The sequence below is a fragment of the Leguminivora glycinivorella genome, chromosome 25 (assembly GCF_023078275.1).
Source record: "Leguminivora glycinivorella isolate SPB_JAAS2020 chromosome 25, LegGlyc_1.1, whole genome shotgun sequence".
In the NCBI taxonomy this organism is placed as follows: domain Eukaryota; kingdom Metazoa; phylum Arthropoda; class Insecta; order Lepidoptera; family Tortricidae; genus Leguminivora; species Leguminivora glycinivorella.
Genome location: NC_062995.1, coordinates 9,811,271 through 9,828,299, shown reverse-complemented (window position 1 = coordinate 9,828,299; position 17,029 = coordinate 9,811,271). Strand labels below are relative to the sequence as shown.

General features: G+C 40.0%; 2 protein-coding genes across 2 annotated transcripts; one reads left to right on the top strand and one right to left on the bottom strand.

Moving 5' to 3' along the window:
- Window positions 1-1,226: 1,226 nt before the first annotated feature.
- Window positions 1,227-2,840, bottom strand: LOC125239086. The gene is made up of 2 exons (XM_048146565.1): window positions 1,971-2,840; window positions 1,227-1,415 (listed from the first exon to the last, which is right to left on the bottom strand). Exons 1-2 carry the CDS (start codon window positions 2,829-2,831, stop codon window positions 1,305-1,307), a joined length of 972 nt encoding a protein of 323 aa, XP_048002522.1. The 5' UTR covers window positions 2,832-2,840; the 3' UTR covers window positions 1,227-1,304.
- A 2,149-nt stretch (window positions 2,841-4,989) lies between these two features.
- On the top strand, window positions 4,990-9,205 carry LOC125239084 (zinc finger protein 624-like). Its single transcript, XM_048146562.1, has 2 exons — window positions 4,990-5,856; window positions 8,390-9,205. The coding sequence occupies exons 1-2, from the start codon at window positions 5,196-5,198 to the stop codon at window positions 9,061-9,063; spliced, it is 1,335 nt and encodes a 444-aa protein (XP_048002519.1). The 5' UTR covers window positions 4,990-5,195; the 3' UTR covers window positions 9,064-9,205.
- The last annotated feature ends 7,824 nt before the right edge of the window (window positions 9,206-17,029 follow it).

Genomic DNA, 17,029 nt, shown 5'->3' with positions numbered 1-17,029 from the left:
CTTAGACAGGAAACAATATGGAATCCCATCCTCTCCAGGTGAAGTATTCCTTAAACCATTAATTACCAGGTTAAGCTCTGAAAATGAGAAGGGCTGGTCGAGAGAACAGGAGGAACGTGGCAGCGGGGGGATATCAAACAGGACGCCTCAGGGACAGTTGGCGGGGCAAGCCTATCTGCGAATTCTGCCATCCAGGGGGAATCTATTGTTGGTTTAGATTCTGGATTAAATGAACCCCTAAATCTCTTAATATTTCGCCATACAAGAGATGGAGGGGTTCTAGGAGATAGGCTCTCGCAGAACCCCTTCCAGCCCCTCTTTTTAGCCTTTGCTAAGAAACGTTTTGTATGAGCCGAAACTTTTTTAAAAGTAATGTAATCGTCCAAATTACCGGATTCATTGAAGAGGCGCTCCGCATCGTTTCTTTTTTTGATGGCAGTCGTGCAATCTGCGTTCCACCATGGGGGGAAGGAATTTTAACCCTGGCAGGCTTCTTTTTCGGGATAAATTTGTCGGCAGCTTCCAAAATGATATTTTTGAAGTACGTATACTTTCCCTCTTGGTCCATCTCAGTGGGGTTCCTCTCTTTGATACTCTCTTCGACAAAAAAAGCATAATTGGGCCAGTCTGCTGACTGTATTTTGTATTTCAGCAGCGGCTCTGGCGGTGGTGAAGGGAGGATCGACGTTGGTTTAGTGATAATTATCGGAAAATGATCACTACCATATGATTGGCGCAAAACCCTCCACGATAACAAGGACGATAGGTTCGGCGAACATACAGTCAGATCCAGAACAGATTGGGGGTTCTGACCTGGGTAAACCCGATGCGTGGGGGTACCGTCGTTAATGACTCCCACGTTAATGTCATCAAATAAATCCAGCAGAGCTGTTGAAAAAGCATCGGAATGGTATGATCCCCAAGAGATATTGTGGCAATTGAAGTCTCCTAGAATTACCAGAGGGTGTGGTACAGATGAGAGAATAGAATGCAATTCGTCTATATCAACTACCTCAGTATGGGGTATATATACAGAGATGAAATTAATGCCCATAACCTTTGCAGCTACGGCATTAATCCCATCCGAGTGGGGAGGGATAGAAATTTGAGAAAATGGGTAACAATGTTTAATCAATAACGCACATCCAGCACGTCCGTCACTACGGTCCTCCCGGAGGCACGAGAACCCCGGTACTCTAAAAAGAGCCCCGGGACGTATCCATGTCTCCGAGATGGCCGCAACGGACACAGCATGATCATTGATCAACTGGGTAAGTTCTGGTTTCTTTGGGATGATACTCCGACTATTCCATTGTAAAAAGTTGACCTGGTGACCTATTATGAAAGGTGAGTCGCTCTGCAAGTGTGACCATTAAAGGCGCAACGTCGTTCGGTAGAATGTCGCTCCATTTGGCGATGATATTTGTTAGTAACTTCAAACACAGCTCCATTAGGTCCTCCTGAGGGGTGACTCTATTGTAAGCACCATTCAGGGCCTGGCCATTGGGGAGCTGTGGTGGGGGAGTACGAACAATATTATTGTGGGCCTCTCTGTCATAACCTGGGGAGAGGGGGACCCTCGCCCGGGGCGCCCGATAAATGGTCTTACGATAAGATGTCGTAGGCGGGGATGTTGGCATAAACGTATGGCAGGGTGACTCGGACGATCTAGAAGAGTCTGGAATCTGCTCAAACATGACTCTCGCTACGTCAGAGTATGGGCGGCGTACTGATGAGAACTGAGCAGCTGCCTCTGCATACGAAATACTCTGTTCAGACATAGCCAGTTTGATGGCTTTCTGCCGACCAAATTCGTTACATGTCTTGTCAGTCGCATAGTGTCTGCCGGAACAGAATATACATCTAACATGTTCAGGAGCAATGTTACATCCATCCCCAGGGTGTTTTTGTGAACATTTGTAGCACCTAGCATCAGACCGGCACTGTGCTTGGATGTGACCAAACCTGAGGCACTTCCTACATTGGATTATTGGCAGCTGATACACGTCCACAACTAATGAGGTGTAGTATGCAAAAATTTTGGCAGGCAAGCTTTGACCCTCAAAAGTTACTACTACCGATTGAGTCGGAACCCAAGACGGGGAGCCATCATCTTTAAGTATCTTCCGTTGAAGTCGACGAGCTTTAAGGATCTTCCCTTTACCTTCTCTAAGGGACGTTCCATTGACCAATTCCTCCATAGTCCAGTCTGAAGGAACTCCTCGCACCACTCCCATTCGAGATACATGATATGAAGGGATATCAGCTATAAACTTATTTTTGCCTAGAAGCGGGTGCTTAAGGAAGTTATTTGCATCCGCAGCTGTGGAGAAAGTGACCGCTACTCTGTTGCGACCCACCGATTTAATGCCACCGTCCTTCTGGATGTTATTGACGTTTGCCTGAGTTAGTAAAAGGCCTACATTTATGGGTTTTAGAGTGGCACTGGAGGAAGGGGCGGCCTCTCTAGAGACATGCACTATGAAAGGTCCATCATCGTTGGCACCATACTCTCGTGATTTGCTGTCTAGACTGGGGTGTTTGTATAGATGCGGGTTAAATTCAGTTGAGTTACTTTTGTTTATTTCAACTGACTCTTTTTGACTGTTCGCATGAGACTCGACCATCCTACTAGTACCGGGCTCCTCAACTGCACTATTTGTATTACCCGACTGCTTTTCGGACTCTGCCGGGTCAATTACAATTTTTTTGGGGGAAGGCTCCAGCTTGGTTGGTGATAAATCCAAGTTACGCTTGCGCGTGTATTTCTCCCAGTCCATACCGTTATCACCATCCTCGTCTGGAGGCTTCTCCTTCTCGTTGCCGTCCATCTAAACTAACCTTTGATTTTATGTATTAATAAACCACCACCTGATTAGAAAATAAGGAAAGTTGTTTTATTTACGGGAATATAACCTAAAAATCGAACCACTCACACAACGCGCTACTCCTCAACCCATTCATAATCTTAAAAAAAAAAAAAAAAAAAAAAAAAAAACTTGTATGCAATCTGACAGTTCAAACTGACACTGACAAGACACTGACAGATCTGAACTGTCAGATTGCATACAAGTTTTTTTTAAGCAAAGACCTTTACAGGGGACAGCTCAATCACATTTTTTGCCATACGAAATTAATCCTTATTACTGAAACAGAAAGTCGATCGTATCAGACTAGCGAAAACGGTCCACATGAGAGGGCATTGTTTGGGCTGGTGTCCCTCTCGCACGTGTTGCCAGTGTTAATGAGGTTCCCATATTAGTAGTATTTTTATCTGTATATTACCTGACTTTATAACTTCTTATTTTATTTTAATGTTATATTCAAACTAGGGTTTCGATATATTTCAAAAAATTTGAAAATAATTATAATGTGATTATTTTGATGCCAGTAAATCAAAGATTTGTATAATTAAAAAATACTTTCAATTGGGTGTTAGTAGATTTAGTAGTAACTTTGAAAATTGACTGGTATCCCCAATTTATGACAGTGATGACGTCACTGAATAATGTTGACATTGTCAGTAAGTGCGAGAGGGACACCAGCCCAAACAATGACCTCTCATGTGGACACACTTTTTGACCTAACTACTCATTCTGGTTTAACTGTAATTCTGTGTTTTTAAGATTATGAATTTTTAAGACTGTCTGTGGGGAGCCTTAAAATGACAAATTTCAACTGTGCAAAAAATAATAGATATTGGAACCAAATACTATATAAACTCTAGAGTTAAAGCTAGGAACACACTACGCGGACGTCCGTCGTGAATCGACCGCGGACGGGAATCTGGACAATGGAAATACATATAACCGTGCAAACTATCGGTCGACGGACGTGGACGTGGCCTTGAGCGAGTGGACGTCCGATCAAAATCTGGCTCGCTGGATGTTTTGTTCCGTGCACACTGATCGGTCGCGGTCGCGGTCGATTTACGACGGACGTCCGCATAGTATGTTCCTAGCTTAATACGTGCAGCTTCTGACGTTTCCCCATAGATTTAGAATTATTAAACTAGATTGTTTAGTTAGGTCAAAAAGTGTGTCCACATGAGAGGTAATTGTTTGGGCTGGTGTCCCTCTCGCACTTGCTGACAATGTCAACATTATTCAGTGACGTCATCACTGTCATAAATTGGGGATACCAGTAAATTTTCAAAGTTACTACTAAATCTACTAACACCCAATTGAAAGTATTTTTTAATTATACAAATCTTTGATTTACTGGCATCAAAATAATTACATTACAATTATTTTCAAATTTTTTGAAATATATCGAAACCCTAGTTTGAATATAACATTAAAATAAAATAAGAAGTTATAGAGTCAGGTAATATACAGATAAAAATACTACTAATATGGGAACCTCATTAACACTGGCAACACGTGCGAGAGGGACACCAGCCCAAACAATGCCCTCTCATGTGGACCGTTTTCGCTAGTCTGATACGATCGACTTTCTGTTTCAGCAATAAGGTTTAATTTCGTATGGCAAAAAATGTGATTGAGCTGTCCCCTGTAAAGGTCTTTGCGTTTCCCATACAATTGAGCGGCAACAATTTTACTAGCGCCATCTAGCGGTTCGAGTTGATCAAAGTAGTTGTTCAGACTTTTATTTGAGTAAATTAAAATAGAAAATGCTATTACTTGATCTACTTTAACATTTTTAGACGGAATAAAACAAAAAAATAAGAATTTGTATTTTTTTTTAATTTTATGCTGTATGAAACTAAACTATTTTGATCAACTCATGCCGCTAGGAGCGCTAGTGTGCATGTTGCCAACTTTGGCACCGAGCTGCACGTATTAACTCGTAGACTGACTGCTCATTAATATTTCGACTTTAATTTTCTTCAACTAATTTTCCAAAATCATTGACGTGATGCTGGCAAATGCCTTCGTGGCGATAGCCAAGGAAAAAAAAAAAAAAAAACTCGTAGAGTTTACATAGTATTTGTTGGAACGCACACCATTTACAAAATGTCGAAATGTCAATTTCATTGTCAAATCCAGAAGTTTCCATAGTTCACAGGTGTTTTCTACAAATAAACATCCATTAAAATTAAGTTTTAGCCATGTTTTAGCATTGCTTGTAATGCCATCCTATTCATATGTGATACAATATCCATGAAGAAAGTTTGTGCCTTTGTATGTGGGATACAACCTTAATTCTGTACCTCAAAACTGTTTAACCTTAGGATGGAGTCGCCAATGTTACTCAACACAGAGAGTGTTAGCGTGAAGGCTGAACCCTGTGAGGATGATACTATACCTGATGAGCCCACGTTTGTGGAAATAGAGCCCTTACTGAATACAGTTTACGTAAAAGATGAGGTAAACTATGAGAGCGTGTCTATAAAAGACGAGCCATCTTCAGATGTGTGTGTAACAGACTCTAAACATCATCGTGTATCTATAAAGACAGAACCTTTGTGCTCAGGTGCGAGTGTAAAAGACGAGCCATCTTCAAATGTGTGTGTAAAAGAGTTTAAACATCACGGTGTATCTATAAAGACAGAACCTTTGTGTTCAGATGTGAGCGTAAAAGACGAGCCATCTTCAAATGTGTGTGTCAAAGAGTCTAAACATCATGGTGTATCTATAAAGACAGAACCTTTATGCTCAAATGTAGGAGACGAATCTAAATTCTACGGTGTATCTATAAATACAGAACCTTTTTGCTCAAATACAAATGTAAAAGAGTCCAATTGTCATGATATATCTATGAAGTCCGAACCTTTGTGCTCAGATACAAATGTAAAAGACGAACCACTCGTCGGGAGCGGGCCGGAGCTGTACACTGAACATGCCATGAAAGATGAGCTTGTGCTTGACCCCATGCTATGTCACGCAACAACAGGTAAGCAGGGTTGTAGCCAGAATTCTATTTAAAGTAGCCTAGGTATTTACCACAGATGTCATATACACTATAGATCAAGCAAACTTATCTACTTAGCATATCAAATGCACTCAGTAAAATCCACTGAGTTGTCCGTCTTTAATCGCAGCTTACAGCTTTTGAGCGTAAATTTGTAAATTGAAGTCAACAAAAACATTAATAACCAAAAAATTAAAATTTTGAAAAAACCCCCGACCACAACATAGTAGACTGATTTTCATGAAACATGGCTAAGAACACTCCCTAACACAGCTTTCAGACAAAGAAAACGAAATCTAAATCGGTTCATCCATTCGGGAGCTACAATGCCACAGACAGACACACACACACACGCAGACAGACAGACATGTCCAACTTATAACACCCCATTGTTTTTGCGTCGGGGGTTAAAAATGCCTTGTTATGTGATATGATATTATATTGTGATATTTATATTTAATTGCTACAACACAAAAATTATGATATGTGATATTTAATTGCTACAACACAAAAATTATGCACACTCAAGGGCCTGAGACATATTTAAAATCACAAGCAAGTAATAACTTGAGTACAAAATATGACCTCCCCTCCCCTATACAAATAGATGAAGTTGTTGCTCGTATCTAAATCTACATACATACATATATACAATCACGCCTGTATCCCACAAAGTAGGCAGAGCACATGAAACTACTAAAGCTTCAGGGCCACTCTTGGCAAATAAGGGGTTGAAAGAAAACGAAACTGTGGCATTGCAGTGACAGGTTGCCAGCCTCTCGCCTACACCACAATTTAACCCATATCCCATAGTCACCTTCTACGACACCCACGGGAAGAAAGGGGGTGGTGGAATTCTTAACCCGTCACCACACAGGCAACATCTAAATCAGGCAGGCATTGTCTAAATCTAGTTCTGTGGTAATTACAGGTGGAGTGTTATACTGTCCTATAATGTTGTTGCTGAATGTCCTAAGGCACCCCATAGGGGCATAGGGCCTCCACAAGATCCTCCCACACCTTTCTATCTTGAGCCACCGCCTTGGCCTTGTTCCAGCTTAATCCATATTCCCTCAGCTCGCCCTATAATGCAGTGCTCCATTATTGCATTTAGAGATGGGCCGAATATTCGGTAAATATTCGGTATTCGGCATATTCGGCACGTTTTTCAATGTTCGTATTCGGCCGAATAATTCGGTTGCATTGCCGAATATTTACCGAATAAACAAAGTAAAATAACTAATGAAGATCTTACGTATTCCATTGGATAATAAGCTCCTATTCTAGTAACTTTTCAAGGAACTACTAAAAAGAGAAACCTATGCGTCAAAATATAAATACAATTGTTTTGTAAAAAGTTAAAAAACCGTATTTTAAGTGTTGAAAAGAGTTCAGAGTTGTATCAACTAAGTTTTAGTTATCCACTAAATCATAAAAACATAGTTGTAAAATCATATGTAACCTTTATCAATCATTTAATAGTTTTAATGAACATCCTCTTTAAAAATATGGCGTAACCGAATATTCGGCCGAATGTTCGGTTCGGTGAGAGCTGAACCGAATCTTCGGCCGAATATTCGTATTCGGCAAAGTCCATATTCGGCCCATCTCTAATTGCAATGGTTCAATTTAGAGATGGGCCGAATATTCGGTAAATATTAGGCATATTCGGCAAGATTTTAAATGTTCGTGTTCGGCCGAATAGTTCGGTTACATTGCCGAATATTTACCTAAGTTTTATTTTTTATGAATACTTTTGCTTATTAAATTGTATCTTGTTTTTTTAATGCATGTTAATTATAAGATGTAATGTTTTGAAAAGAAGTGGCCCGCCGAGTTTCTTGCCGGTCCCATAGTGGATACCCTCCTCCAACTGAGGGGGGACTGAAATCTTCTCAAGGCTGAGGCGTAGGGTTAGAGCCGGCGTAGTTTTATTTGACGTTCATAAGCGCATTGTAATATGCCTACTTGGAAAATAAATATTTCATTTCATTTCAACAAAGTAAATAAATATCGTAAGTTGTTTTGTAATTCATCAGATAATGACATCCTATTTCAGCATTCTAAGGAACTACCAAAAGGAGTTAAAATGCGTTGAAATACAAATACAATAATATTGTAAAAAAGTAAAAATAACGTAATCTAAAATTTTCTTATGCACTAAATTATAGGAACGTTAAGAGCCTTTACTAAGATAAATATACCCATTACCAATCACTGAAAGTTTTTCATTCTAAGTCAGAATTTAAAGTATGGCGCAACCGAATATTCCGAATGCTCGGTTCGGTAACAGCTGAACCGAATTTTCGGCCGAATATTCGGCCCATCTCTAGTTCAATTCAATTATTAAAGGCAAACAAGCTGGAGGAGACCTAAGCTAAGAAGGCAGGCTAAATAAGTAACAACACAACAGTATTATTAGAACATATTTAAAATATAATTTAAGAAAAAAAGTGTGAACTCTGTCTCTATTAAAGGTTTATGCATAAATCAAGCATACCTTTTTTTGTTGCAGGTCGAATTCGGAAGAAATTGAGAACCAAACTTAAAACTTATCAATGTGACCACTGTGAATATACAACATCTAGAAAAATAGGTTTTGATCGACATTTAAGGAAGCATAATCAGCCATACACACCGGATGAATGCGATTTTGCCAGCGACGATCAGTCACAAGATCAAGCAATGACACACACTGGTGAAAAGCCAAAAAAAAGTAATTTACAAAGTGATAAACAGAATCACAACGAGGACAAACCTTACGAGTGTGACCAGTGTAGTTATTCTGCCAGTCATGAAAAAGATTTGGTAATTCACATGAGGAAACACACAGGGGAAAGACCGTTCAAGTGTAATCAGTGTGATCATGCTACTATCAGTCAAAAATATTTGCAAGCGCATTATAAGAGACACGATAGTAGCGCAAAACCTTACAAGTGTGATCAGTGTAAAAATGCTTATACTTCCAAGAGAGGTTTAGAAGACCATAAACTGATGATTCATATTAAAGCTGGCAGCATGCCTGCAACAGATGGCATTAGTGTCAGTACCAGTATTTCTGGTAAAACACTCTATAAATGTGGTAAGTGTCCTTATGTTAACAGCCGCAAGTGGTACGTACAACTGCATGCAATAAATGCACATAGTTCTGAAGAAAAACCGTACAAGCTGTATCATCTCTATTCATAAGATGGTAAAGGCACACGGACACTGGCGATCAAATATATGAAAGAGGCGCGTTCCTAGCACACAGGCTAAGTTCGTGTAGGTGAACGCGTACTACGCTTGTATGAGTGAAATATGACAGGTCGACTGTTCGCGTTCTTGAGGCGGTAAATGTGAGGTAACCGAGAGGGGGTGGGCGGCACTTTCAGCGGGGAGCGGGAGTGGCCATACTGTACGATAGTACTCTTTATTATACTGTGGTAAAGGTTAAATAAAAATACATGTTAATTTACTGAGATATTTAATAAAAAGGATTTAAACAACACATTTATTTCATTTACAAAATATAATTATAATCATAACCCTTAAATGCATGACCTTGACAAAGATTTATTTAAATTTGAATTTTGACATGTCAATACAGCCAACAATACATGATGCATATATACAGTCGAGTGCAAAAATACGTATCGAAATAATCGTCTCATAAATATGGTACTACGCTCTTATTACACCGGACTAAGATGCTATAGGACATATTTTTGAGTACGATGTGTACAGCCATATTTTTACACTTGACTGTACATCACTATACCCTTAAAGAGTTAATATTAGAGATGGGCCGAATATTCGGTATTCGGCAAGTTTTTCAATGTTCGTATTCGGCCGGAAAGTTCGGTTACATTGCCGAATATTTACCGAATAAACAAAGTAAATAAATAGTGTAAGTTGTTTCGTTTTTCATCGGATAATGACATCCTACTTCAGCATTCTAAGGAACTAAAAAAGCGAGTTAAAAATTCGTTAAAAATTGTCCCATATGATTTTTTCCTATTTTGTTACCATTTTCCGCACATGTTATATGGGGTAACAAAAGAGGAACGTAACAAAAATGTATGGAAATTCTGGGACACTTTTTGTCTCCCAGTGAGATTGAAAGTACTCGTGATTCTAAGTACAATTGACCTAAAATTCCCTAAAACAATAAAAAAAATCAAGGTAGGCTGCGTCAGGGACACAGCCGCGATGGATAACGTGAAACGTTGTGTGAACCACCGCTATTGAGGAGGGGAGGTAACCAACTAGCGAAGGCCGCAGGCCGAGCTGCGGACAGACAGTGCTTCCAGGCATAGCAATAATAAGTGTCTAAAAAGCAAAGCGGCGGGCCGGAGGCCCAACGCTGAGCTTCAAAACCCAGCGAAGGCCGAAGGCCGAGCTCCGCGTAGGGCCGAAGGCCCGGAGCGTCCCCGAGGCGCTCCCACACAGACCAATAATAAAAGTGTCTCAAAAGCGAAGCTTCGGGCCGAAGGCCCAACGCTGAGCTTCGAAACCCAGCGAAGGCCGAAGGCCGAGCTCCGCGTAGGGCCGAAGGCCCGGAGCGGCCCCGAGGCCGCAGGCCAAGTTGCGGACAGGTAGTGCTCCCACACAGAGCAATAATAAAAGTGTCTAAAAAGCGAAGCGGCGGGCTGGAGGCCTAACGCTGAGCTTCGAAAACCAGCGTAGGCCGAAGGCCGAGCTCCGCGTAGGGCCGAAGGCCCGGAGGGTCCCAGAGGCGCTCCCGAGCACGCGAGGCCGCAGGCCGAGCTGCGGACAGAAGGGCTCCCAGGCATAACAATAACGAGTGTTTAAAAAGCGAAGCGGCGGGCCGGAGGCCCAACGCTGAGCTTCAAAACCCAGCGAAGGCCGAAGGCCGAGCTCCGCGTAGGGCCGAAGGCCCGGAGCGTCCCGAGGCGCTCCCAAGCACGCGAGGCCGCAGGCTGAGCTGCGGACAGATAGTGCTCCCACACAGATCAAGAATAAAAGTGTCTCAGAAGCGAAGCGGCGGGCCAAAGGCCCAACGCTGAGCTTCAAAACTCAGCGAAGGCCGAAGGCCGAGCTCCGCGTAGGGCCAAAGGCCCGGAGCTGCCCCGAGGCCGCAGGCCGAGTTGCGGACAGGTAGTGCTCCCACACAGAGCAATAATAGAAGTGTCTAAAAAGCGAAGCGGCGGGCCAGAGGTCCAACGCTGAGCTTCGGAAACCAGCGTAGGGTCGAAGTCCCGGAGCGTCTCAGAGGCGCTCCCAAGCACGCGAGGCCGCAGGCCGAGCTGCGGATAGAAGGGCTCCCAGGCTTATGCCTAGACACTCATTATTGTTATCAATAATGAGTGTCTAAAAAGCGAAGCGGCGGGCCGGAGGCCCAACGCTGAGCTTCAAAGCCCAGCGAAGGCCGAAGGCCGAGCTCCGCGTAGGGCCGAAGGCCAGGAGCGTCCCCGAGGCGCTCCCAGCACGCGAGGCCGCAGGCCGAGCTGCGGACAGACAGTGCTCCCACACAGATAAAAGAAGAATAATAAAAGTGTATAAAAAGCGAAGCGGCGGGCTGGAGGTCCAACTCCCACGCAGAACAATAATAAAAGTGTTCCGCGTGGGAGCACTATCTATATGCAGCTCGGCCTGCGGCCTCGCGTGAAAATACTAGAGGTGAACAAAAGACAAGACCGTGGGGCCTTCGGGCCCTGCGCACCACCAAAAAAGCACTGTACATGTAAATAAATAAATAAGCAAAATATTGGACGGCACCTTACACATATCAATCTAGCCCCAAACTAAGCAAAGCTTGTACTATGGGTGCTAGGCGACGATATACATACTATTATACATAGAAAACATCCATGACTCAGGAACAAATATCTGTGTTCGTCACACAATTAAATGCCCTTACCGGGATTCGAACCCAGGACCGCGGCTTAGCAGGCAGGGTACTATAAACTACGCCAGACCGCTTGTCTAAGTGTAAGTACATAGCTAAAAATGTACCAACATTTATAGTAGGTACGTATAATGTCGCTGGCACTCATAGTACGAGGTAGTCTTACAATTAGTTTGAGGACTTTGAGGCTATATAGATATTAGTATTTTTGCATATTTATAACTAGAAGTTTTCGACACCCATAGTAACTACTAAATTTTGAATAAATCAATGAACATTAAAAACACCAAATTCTCAAGCAACCGCTGTCGGTTCCATTTACCTACTGATGCCGCGCCGCTACAGATTCTGATGCATTATTTGAGAATATTAATATGTTACAGTTACTGAATTTGAACTACAATGAATCATTATTGCTTGATCCTAATAAATAATAAAAGTATTTTGCGTAAGTTTAATGTTTTAAATGTTGCATACGATGGCCTTAAACGAATCGAAAGAGATAAGATTGCTTCGGTATGTTAAGTATATTATGCGGCCGCCGGCCCCATACATTCTAAATTCTAATGCATATTTGAGGAGATGAATATGTTTTACTTTATAAAATATAAATTTATTGTAATCCTTATTAGTTAGTCTCAGTATTTTTAGTAATTTTTGACGGTTTTATGCTTTAATTTTCGCATACGATTGCCTCAAACGAATCGAAAGAGTCACGATTGCCAACAAGTTTCAGTACATTGCCAGCCGTTGCCGCCGCCATAGTTTCTAATGCATTATTTGATAAGAAGAATAAGTTTTACTATGGATAATGTATATTTATTTTAATCCTTATTAGTTAATCTTAGTGTTTTAAGTAATTTTTTTCTACTCCAGCACTTAAATCTGTCAATTAGATTATTGTCAGCGGTATCCAAATTGAGTTCATTTGAGTAACGATAAGAAAGTCTATTTGTCTATAGGTTCATATGATTACTGCTAGCAGTAATCATATGAATATAGGAGTTCTGTTAATTTTTGACGTGATAACGTCTAATAACTCGTTACTACGGGCAGCATGCACGAAAAAGATGACGTCATTGTCCCGTTTCGCAATATAGCTTTAGCGCCATCTATTGGCGCGCGTTGGAACTAAGCGGCTGATCGATGCGCTCGGTATGGTTATAGCGTGTGGCCTGAGTAAAGCACCACAGCTGGGACAGATGGCGCGCCCGTGTGTTGTTCTCGTTAAGCTGAGTTTAAACCAGCAAATTATTGCTGCAAGTTTTGAGACGCAACTATAGGTAAGAGTGAGTGGCAAATATCTGCATCTCTTTCTAGCATATACTTCTGTCTCAAAACTTGCAGCAATAACTTGCATGTCTAAACTCAGCTTTACAAAATTAATTATTTTAATTTATACGACTTTTTACAGAACATATCCCGTCTGAACTCATCATAGATTTAGAATTATTAAACTAGATTGTGTAGTTAGGTCAAAAAGTGTGTCCACATGAGAGGTCATTGTTTGGGCTGGTGTCCCTCTCGCACTTACTGACAATGTCAACATTATTCAGTGAACGTCGTTTTTAATTATACAAATCTTTGATTTATTGGCATCAAAATTGACATTGTAATTACATTGTAATTATTTTCCAATTCTTTGAAATATATCGAAACCCTAGTTTGAATATAACACTAAAATAATATAAGAAGTTATAAAGTCAGGTAATATATATGTCGGCGCAAGGCACCTGTAACCCTATAGTGGCTGAGGCCCGTGAAGGTGGGCCACATTCCTGGTCCAATGTTTACATTAACAGCATTAGCGGAATTGTCACAGTGATATCTTTGTTCTTTGAGACGGGGCGGATATTATAAACACCGCCGAACGTAGCCGTGGGTCCGATGTGGTACGTAATGAAATTAGTTGTTTATTATAAGCATTCCTTGAGGTGCCAAGAGGGCATTAAGATTTGGGACATGGTTGAATATAGACGCGCGACTGCGCCCTATCCCATAACCGTGCCGTGAGATTACGTGTGCGCTTTAAGTACCGACTTGTACCACTTGACCCACGGATTCGTTTCCGTTTCTGATAACTTAGTGATGTTAAAGCTTTGATTGACTTGGTGTGATTTCTTTGTGATTTGGAACTTAATTAACTGTCGTTGTGATTTAGTAATATTCGTTACTAGTTACATAATTTATTGCATAAACATTTACTGGACTTGTGTGTGTGTGATATGCTCACCGTTTCCGCCCACCATGGAGCTGGTGCCAGGCCCCTGATGCTTTCGTAGAGCTACCGGCTCCGACATCAGAAGTGGGATCGTAAAAGAGGAAAATTCTGGAAAGTTGTGGAAATTCCGAAATCAACAATGTATTGGAATTTGATTGAAAATCGATTGGAGGTTGTTTTGTTCGTCATTTGAGGATCTACCGTATGGAAGATGCAACCTATTAAGATGGGAATTCTCTAAAATAAGAAAAATACCTGTTGAAATGTTATATGTTGGAAATATTACACCTGCAATTGGTTTGATTACTTCCCGTAAGCGGAATAAGTGCTGCGATATTTAGTCGCGCGATGGTTGCAGAGTGCAGCAACTTTGACTGCGGACACTGTGGTGCAGTACGAGTGTACCAGGATTATTCATGTTTATACCCTCCTGTACGATTGACATGTTTAGCTAGGCTGTTAATGTTAATTTAAGGAATAAATAAATAAAGAAATAAATAAAGAAATTTATCCAGACTGCACAGCAATCGTTTATCTATTGGGATGACAAGATAAGTAATAGACATTAAGCCTTTATACACTTTTGTGTGTTGTTTTGTTGAGTTTCAATGTTTTTGATAATATGATATGAAGTGTTAACTCTTATGTTAACAGAAAGTCGATATAGCATCGAACGTAATTATTTGATGTCGATTACATTATGCGACGAACCTACGGAATAATGTTTTATGACTGAGATTTTATTACATGAACGGATTATTCATTTGTTTTTGTTTTAGATACCATAGAGATTAATGTATGTTTTATCAGAACCTTGACCATGTCATTTAAATGGTTTCAACACTTTCAACGATATTTTGTTGACCTGATTTTGAGAAGTTTTTTTTTTTTGAAGATTTCTGAGAGAGATGCTGAGTATTAATTACTATAAGAGGTAATTAAAGTTTACTGTATTTGAACTACACATTGTTTAGTGTTGTAATTAGAAGAGCCTGGCCGGTGAGAAACCACTATTAAGAAAATGTGTTTTTTTTTGTCAAGTAATCTGGATAGCGAAATCTTGAGCCAAATCATAATTGCTTTCGTTGAATACTTGATTAAAGGTATCAAGCTTTTGTATGGTTATAAATTAACAGCGAAAATGATGCAGTCTAATGTGTTATCTACATCTCGGTGGAAAAGACATTACCACACGATAGTACCTGATGTTCAGTGAAGCACCCACTGTGCTGTCGTGATGAGAATTTGTTTGATTTGATTATCGGGTCATCAAGTGACGTGACATATTTAGTTGAACTTCTTTGATAACATTTTCATTAAAAAAAAAAAAAAAAAAATTAAGTAGTATCAAGATATTCATGAATCATCGATAGATCATTTTGGTTATGGTTAGTTTCATGCAATTTGCTAAATGCTCAATGAAAAGAAATGGATTCTTATCTTTTGATTTATAAAGATGTGGCAATTATTAAAACCATGAAACAGGATCAACTGAGGTTTGATTTAAGAACTATTTCATTTATTAAGGAGACAATGACAAACTTTGTTTCGATAATTTTTAGAGAAAGGGACATTATATAGTCCACATAAAATAGAAGGCTTGCATTCTTTATGATATGTGTTGGCATTGGCATTTGTGGTGTCGTTGTTGCCAGATTTGGTTGTGTTAATTGTGTTTGACTCCGGTTGGTGAGTCGTATATGTGAGAGAGTCGCTTGGCTAGTCTCGGCTCAGGTGGCGACAGAGTTGTCCAGTCTGTATGAGATGGCGACCGAGTCGGCCAGCCTGTAGTGTGATGGCAAGCGTGATAATCTCAAGTAACATTAAAAAAAAAAAAAGTGGCAATCTTGGGTAGATTGCGAGTAAATAGGTACAACCATTGAACAGAGAATGCAGAGCGTTAGCGTAGTAGGTATACGCATTTGAATTTTGATTAAAACTGAATATGATTTTGAGAATGAATAGTTTGTCAATGCATCTTTAATCTTTTTGTTGGGTTAATGTGTCGTTTTTTTTAAGATATCCGTTGGATTGGTTTATTGCCTTAATATCTGGTAGACCAGAGTTGGCTGAACAAATTATATGTTGGGAAAAGTGAAACAATTTTTGGCGAAATGAGACCTAATTTGAATGAACTGGTTGATGTTTGATGTATTATAGACGTGGTCAGTTTTGACGTATGACGTGTAAAGTGCCCCTTGTGGACTATTTAATTGCTAAATAAATAATTTAAAGTTTAGAAACTTTAAACAAGGTTTACGAAACTAATAACATGTCCTGGTTTACCTAAAAGTTATTGCAAGTCTTTAAAAGCTTTTGATTTCACTGTCAGTTCTGTTAAAGAAGACAATAAACTTGAAACAACAATATTAAGGTACAGTGATGCGTTTCTGGAGAGTTGAAAAAAAAAATGACAAAATTATAATGTACCTATCTGTTAACGAACAAAGAGCTATTTATTCTAATGGCGTCATCAAATAACGTCTGTTGGGTTTAGCAAGACATTTATGTTGCTGGAGAATATTGCTACTGTACTGGTTGGATCAGTAACTTTATAGTGTGATGGTTGTTTTTGTAAAAGCAACAAAATACGTCGTTTTAGACCACAACCACAGGAAGAAAATATTATGAAAGAAGAAAAGCCAGTTATTTACAGCTTTTCTTACAATGCCGACATTTTACATCACGACTATCACGAGTTACAAATGTTGTTGTTGTTGTAAGAGTTCGTAGCTGATGAGGCTTCTGTATAAGTAAAGTATAATCGAGCACTTATGTTATTGTTTATAGAAACGGTACACGAATGGGTCCTGTTAGTATTTCTGTTGAAGCAAAATACAAAAGCCAGAGATTTTTAACAATTAATTAGGAGACCCTGAACTGAACATTCATAATCTAAAAAAAAAAAAAAAAATAAGTTACAGTACTGTACTTGTACAGTACATATCTTCTAAATATACTTCGAAATCTTATGTTTCTCATCAAAAATGAATTAGATACACTGTTGACAGTGTTGACCATTTCATTTCAGTTCATTTTTTTGTTTGATAAAGTAAGTGAAGTAATAAAGTACCTAAACATGA